The following is a 6,929-nucleotide window of genomic DNA, read 5'->3' on the forward strand; positions in this document are numbered from 1 at the left end:
CACATGAACCTCAGCACGGGTGTGAAGGAGCAGTCAGCTGGGAAGCTGGAGACAGGCACTCCAGCTGGGCTTCTGGCACTCAGGAATCATACATATATAGTCCTAAAATACACTGCAAGCTGCCTGTTACCTGGGAATGACTCCTGAAGCAGCAGCTACAAAGGCTGGTTTTAAGAGCAGCTGAATTTTATAGAATTTCTCGTTACAGAAATCACAGCATATTGATGCAGTCAAGAAAAAAGAAGTTGGTTTTTGCCTTTTTTTTTTTTTTTTAAAGCAAGCAAATGAAAATACCCACGCAGATCTGACACCTCAGAGGACAAGAAGCCCTTCAGAGGCAGAACTCTGCAGCAAAGCCCACAGGACTCACACATCGGGGGGTGTGATTACAACAGACATTAACAGGCAGCAAGAGATAAGTAATAATAGAGATAATTAAGAGATAAATAAGCAAAAATAATAGAGAAAATTACCTTGCCTTTCTCTTGAATCCTCTTCTGCACCTCTGGGACAGGGGCATCTATGTAGATGACCAGGTGAGGCGGCAGGAATTCACAAATGCTGATGTCTTTGATCTCCTTGTAGTGATCAAGGCCTGTATAAAACACAAATAAATCACATTCCCCACCCTTGTATTTGCAGTCTCCTCTTCTTGGCTCACGGAGCCAGTTCAGGGTAGGCTTCTCCCCAAACAGGATTCAGGAAGTTTACAGAATAAACAACATCCACATGAAAGCAGAATTAAACGATGAAGCTGCATGCACTTAGATCTAAGAATCTAAACCCAGCTTTATCAAAGAGGAGGTTTTATTCCTGACTCGAGTTTAGTGGGATCTGGTTCTTCCTCTGTCATTTAGACACAGTAGAGCAGCAGGACCTCTAATCAAGAGGTTTGCTCACTAAGGATTGCAATGCAATCCATTGTTTGTCCCTGGAATTTTATATTAAACTGTGGGTTGCTGGGATTTGCTGCCTCACCAAGGCAGGGCAGTAAGATACAGGTGGTTAAAACCAGCTCTCAAAGACAACCAGCAACTTCCATCAGCTGTTAAAAAACAAATATACCTCCTAAATCTATGCCAAATCAAACAGCAGAAACACGAGGCAGTCAGGAAAACAGTTGCCTTCACCTCAGGAGCAGCCAAAATACCAGATTTACTAAGAACAGGCAGCAACAGCTCAGGAGCTCAGTGCCCATAACTCCAAACCACAGAATCCCTTGGGTTGGAAGGGATTGAACCAGGGGGGTTGAACCAGGTGGTTCTGTAAACTGCTCAGAGCAGGACTCAGCATTTCCAGGAGAGACATCCCAGGCAATCTGCTCCAGGGTTTGACTCCCTTCACAGTAGGAAAGGGTTTTTTTTCCTTTCAAATGAAACTTTTTGTATTTCAATTAGTGCCTTTTGTCTTTTGTCCTCTCCCTGGTGCCACTGAGAACAGACTGGCTCCGTCCAGGAATGCTCCCCATCCCTGCCCTCCCTGACTTAGACACAGAAACACCACCAGGTATTTATAAACACTCTCCTGAGCCTTCTCCTCTCCAGCCCAAACCCCAGCTCTCTGAGCCTCTCCTCACACACTGGACATTGTTTCTCAGTGACCTTTGTTGCCCTTTGCTACACTCACCCCAGTAAGTTCACACTTTTTCTCAACTGGTAGCCCAGAACTGGGCACAATACTTCAGATTTGGAGCATCCTGGTGGCATCCTCTGCTCCAAGGACACAGTGATGGCTCACATTCAACTTGGGGTCCATCAGGGCCCCCAGGTCGTGCTCTGTGTAACTTCCTAGACAGTTTTTAGCTCCCAGCATACACAAGTGCCTGCAGATATCCCTTCCCAGGGGAAGGACTTGGCATTCCCTGTTCTAGACCTTCCAACCACTTCTCCATCCTCTCCATGTTCCTCTAAATAGCACCCAAAACATAGAATCATAGAATCGATTGGGTTGGAAAAGACCTCCGAGATCATCGAGTCCAACCCTTGGTCCAAATCCAGTCCATTTACTAGATCATGGCACTCAGTGCCACGTCCAATCTGCGTTTAAAAATCTCCAGGGATGGTGAATCCACCACCTCTCTGGGCAGCCCATTCCAATGCCTGATTACTCTCTCTGGTGCATCAACCACTCCCCTCCCAATTTTGCATCACCCACAGGTCTCCTGAGGCTGCACTGTCCCATCATCCATGTCTGAAACCCAGTTTAAACCTGGTCTAGTCCCAGTATCCTCCCCTGGGGTACACCAGTAGTTACTGGCTCCAGCTGGGCTCTGCACTGCTGATCCCAAGTCTGAGCCCATTAGTTGAGCCACTTTTCAAGCCACACTGCCCACAAATGCAAGCCTTACTCCATCCCTGTGCCAGTGAGGAGGTTGTGAGGCAGCAGTGACAGCCTTGCATCATATAACCCTCAAGCACTGCTCTTCTCTCCCCCCCTGTGTCAGCCTGCCAGGAGGAGCTGACTAGCAAGAGTCTGAGCAGGATTTCCTTTTCACAAAACCACGATGACTATTATCCATCACTTCCACATCTTCATATGTTTGGACATGGCTTCCCAGAGGATTTGCTCCACCACCTTCCTGCAGTCAAGCAGAGGCTGACGGGCCTGTAGCTCCCTGGATCCTCAGCCTTAGTCCTTCTCAAAGATAAAAGCAACATCTGGGTTCTCTGATATTCCAAAGGCAAGGCAGCCAAGCCCTGTTGGCCCATCACTGACCCCAAACCCAATGCTGCAAGAGCACAGTCAGCTTGAAGGAGCCACATTTCCAGGGAGCTGCAGGAGTCTCTGGCTCACAGGACACAAGTAACAGTGCTGGGGCTCTGGCACAGGTTGCCCAGAGAAGCTGTGGCTGCCCCTGGATCCCTGGAAGTGCCCAAGGCCAGGTTGGACGGGGCTTGGAGCAACCTGGGCTGGTGGAAGGTGTCCCTGCCCATGGCAGGGGGATGGAACAAGAGGGGCTTTGATGTCCTTTCCCAACCCAAACCATTCCATGATTCTATGAAGGCACAGAATACATGTTCTTTAACACATCAGCAGCACCAAAGCCTTGAAGAAGAACTGGAAATCTCATGGCTTGAGGTCAGTCCTTGATGCACAGAACAGCAACTGATCATCTAAAGGGATCCCAAATTCCAAGCAGACTTTTTTTTTCTTTTTTAAAAAGTAAACTGCCACACTTTTGACAGATTATGGTAAAATAACCTCCTTTTGCATGCCAGGAACTCACATCTCTTGTGGATATATCCCTGTTTGAACATGGCATCCAGGAAAACGAAGTCGCTGTAGGGAGAGCGCTCCAACACCACACCTTGACCTGCAAGGGAAAACAGGCTCCAGGTTGGAACAAAATCAGCTCTAAGGTCCCTTCCAACCCAAACCACTCCGTGATTCTCTGAGTCTAAGCAACAGGTCAGTCAGTGTTGGGATAAAATCCCCTTTTCTCACTAGAAGACTCTCAAATTATAACAAAACCACCACAAAACTGTATTTAATGAAACCGAAAAGACTGAAAACAGTCACCACCAGGAAGTAAGTTGGGAGCCTGTACAACTCACAGCTATCACGGCATCCTTAAATGCCCTTTTGAAAATAACCACCAGGGACTGCCAAACTGAAAATAATTAAACTGGCAACTGGTGAGTGAAATAAGAAACAGGACTGTGCAAGGCAGTTTTCTAAATGGGCTGTTACCCTGTACTAAGGGGAGGAATATATGAAGTTGAACAAAACAAGAGCCTTTCATTTTAAAATGCAGAGAGTAGCAAAGCACTTTGAATCTCCTGGGCTGGAAGGGACCCACAAGGATCACTGAGTCCCACCCCTGGCCCTGCACAGGACACCCCAACGATCCCGAGAGCAGGTTAGCCAGGACTCAGGAGTTAGAAGTTAGTCTGGCCCTGAGCTCTGTGCCCTGTGAGCCCCACCTGTGCTGAGCAGGTGCTCCAGGGCATCAGCGTACTGCAGGACACGATTCCCATAGATCCAGGTCTGCATCCGGTAGGAGTGTCCATCAGGGCACTTGGGGTCCGTGTAGAACCTCTCCATGTTGCAGAAGCCATTGAACTTCTCGGGGAGCAGTGTCCCATCCCCAGAGATCCTGTTCATGTAATGGATGTCGGCCTCTGGGAAGTGTTTCATTCCTGAGAAGAACAACCCAACAACTGAGCACCCAGCGAAGGAATAAGTTGTGTTCACCTACAGCAAAAGCCTTTTAATACACAGTTGCTCTTTAAACAGCTCTGAAACAACCCCCAAGCCTCTGGTCTATCACATCAGAGGGCAACAAACCCCACCTTCAAGCACTGCCCCCTTTCTGCCCCCCCCCCCCATGAGAGCTGAGCACAACCTTGGTGCCACCAAACCCACTGTCCTGACCCTCCCTGTACATCCCCAGGGACAACCCAGCCTCTCCAGGAGACCACTGACCCCATCAGGACTGGGATTTCACTCACAACAGACCCCACCTACACAGGCATCCTCACCCCAAGCATTACCTATAAACCCCCCCATTCCCCAGTTAATTAAGTTCATCAAGAGCTGCTGCTTTGGTGAGGTTTCCTCACACAGCTGCACTGTTAAATTCCACCAGCTGTCAGAGGAACAGCCCCAACAAGACATACCCAGTTTCTGTGCTATCTGCTCTGCCAGCTTGCCCTTCCCTGAGGACAAGTTTCCCTCCACTGTGAAGATTTTGCTGTAGTCCGTGAACCTCTTGGTAGTTCTATCTCCCAACATGTAAGCCAGCCACCCATACTGCAAATTCTGCTCAGGGCTGCTGTGAATTCTTGCCTGGAAGAAAACACAAGGAAATCAGCACATTTGGGTTTTTTTCAGCTGAAAGTGAAGCTTTTTCAGACCTACTACGAGGAATTTTTTTGCAATAACTGTAGCACTGACATTTCAGCTCAGCAACTGAAGCAGCTGTTAGGCTGGGAAGGTGGTTATGAAATTAAAGGCTGGGAAGACAGAAAGCATGGACCAATTCTCAGCATGTTTTTAGGAGGGGCTGCTCTGCCAGAACCCTGCTCTGACCCAACACAAGGACCCAAAATGCCCAGAGTGGCTGAAGGTCACACGCAGAATGTGCCCCGACCTCCCTGGGGAGACCCTGCTTTAGGCCTTTGCTTGTGCTGTTTCGTTTGTTGCCGGGTTGTAACAGCACCAAACCCTCTCCCAGCCTCTCAGGAAAGCTGCAGCTTCCTTTCAACACGGCTTAGTGGGCAAAAGCTCGAACCTGATGACCCTGGGGGCCTTTTCCAGCCTTAGAGATGCCATGATTTCTGCACAGCACGAAGGTGGCAAGAGGCAGCAGAGCCCCTCTGAGCCCTGCCCAAAGCCCCGCAGCCCCCGATGGCACGGAGCAAAGCTCGCCCTGCGCGGTGCAGGGACCCGCCACACCCAGGATTTGTTTGGTTTAATGTCCTTCTGGTGACAGAGCCACAGCTGAAGGTCACTGGGTCACCCTCAGCCATTCACGCGGGTCCCTGCCTCACACCTCGCCTCCTCTCCCGCCTCCCTGCCTCATCCCACAGGGAACGTCCCATCCCCAGGCACAGTCCAGCCGTGCATCCCCCCCAGCGGAGCCCCCCCAGCGCCCTCCGCGGCCGGGACCCCGAGCGCGGGGGCAGCCCCAGCGCCCTGCCCGGGCCCCCCGCTCACCGCCGGCAGTGCGGGGCTCCCCCCGAGTGCGGGGCTCCCCCGCGGGCCCCGGGCGGCCGCGGCCCGGCCGAGCCGGGACACCCACAAGGACATGGCGGGCGGCGCGCGGGGATGACGCAGCGCGGCGGCGACACGGGAAGGGGCGGGGCGGCGCGCCCGGACACGCCCCCTGAGCGCTGCCACCTGCTGCCGGGGCCACGCCCCCTGAGCGCAGGTCACGCCCCTTCGCCTGGGACCACGCCTCCATTAGCGCAGGCCACGCCCCTCCGCCGCGCCGCGAGGGCTGTGGCGGGAACAGGGAGATTGGGAACGGGACTGAGAACGGGACTAGGAGACAGGGAATGGGACTGGGAACGGGACTGGGAACGGAACAGGGAGACAGGGAATGGGACTGGGACTGGGAACGGGACAGGGAACGGAAGAGGGAGACAGGGAATGGGACTGGGAACGGGACTGAGAACGGGACTGGGAACGGGACTGGGAACGGGACAGGGAGACACGGAATAGGACAGGGAACGGGACTGGGAACAGGTGGGACAGAGAACAGGACAGGGAACAGGTATGACAGGGAACGGGACAGGGAACGGGACATGGAACAGGTGGGACAGGGAACACACAGGCAGCCTGCACCATGTCTGGCCACAGCTCCCGGTAGGAAGGAGCCTGGGCCGCTGTCTCTTTCCCATACCCGCACATCCAGTTGTCCCAGTTCCCTCTGTGCCCTTCTTTGAGTGCTTGGCCAACACCTCCAAGCCCAGCTGCCTGCGGGGGGATCCATGAGAACAGGCAGGGACATCCTGCGTTGTTCCCCCACGGCATCCTGTGCTTCCCGGCACCTCCCTGCTGAGCCTCTCTGCTGCCTCCTGCCTGTCCCGCTCCAGGTGGGAGGTGGCACAGGAGCCCTGCCGAGGTCTCTCCCCACCTGTGAGTCCATGGACGGCAGGGGATGAGTGATCCCAGGGGGAAAACAGGCACAGCTGCATGATTTGGCCTCTTGTTCAGTACAGGCACCTGCTTTTGGGGACCTGGAGCTCAGGTAGGATATTCACAGCCCCCTTTCTCCTGCATCCCATAGTGCCAGAGACACCCTGGGAGGTGTGTCTAAATCCTGGGATTTAGGCTTGGAACATGTGCAGCACCCCAAGCCCAGCTCTGCCTGGCAGGAGATGCCTTAGGAAACCTCTTTGCTTAAAGCTGCTCTAGGTCTTAATCCATCTATTTCCAGTGGGTGGAAAGAGGTAAATCAGGTGGATTTTCCCAGAGGAAAGCCG

The 6,929-nt window shown here is 52.7% G+C and overlaps 1 protein-coding gene across 1 annotated transcript in view; it reads right to left on the reverse strand.

The window, feature by feature from the left end:
- Nucleotides 1-5,752, reverse strand: part of NDUFA10 (NADH:ubiquinone oxidoreductase subunit A10) — a 28,807-nt gene extending 23,055 nt beyond the window's left edge. Inside the window, exons 1-5 of the mRNA XM_027735059.2 lie at nucleotides 5,659-5,752; nucleotides 4,620-4,788; nucleotides 3,924-4,139; nucleotides 3,227-3,313; nucleotides 474-595 (exon numbers count right to left, since the gene is read on the reverse strand). Of these exons, the coding sequence (XP_027590860.1) occupies nucleotides 474-595; nucleotides 3,227-3,313; nucleotides 3,924-4,139; nucleotides 4,620-4,788; nucleotides 5,659-5,751 (687 nt within the window). The 5' untranslated portion in view covers nucleotide 5,752. The remainder of the gene's footprint in view (nucleotides 1-473; nucleotides 596-3,226; nucleotides 3,314-3,923; nucleotides 4,140-4,619; nucleotides 4,789-5,658) is intronic.
- Between the last annotated feature and the right edge of the window lie 1,177 nt (nucleotides 5,753-6,929).

The sequence above is a fragment of the Pipra filicauda genome, unplaced genomic scaffold (assembly GCF_003945595.2).
Source record: "Pipra filicauda isolate LSUMZ 115617 unplaced genomic scaffold, ASM394559v2 scaffold282_size1924045_pilon, whole genome shotgun sequence".
Taxonomy (NCBI): domain Eukaryota; kingdom Metazoa; phylum Chordata; class Aves; order Passeriformes; family Pipridae; genus Pipra; species Pipra filicauda.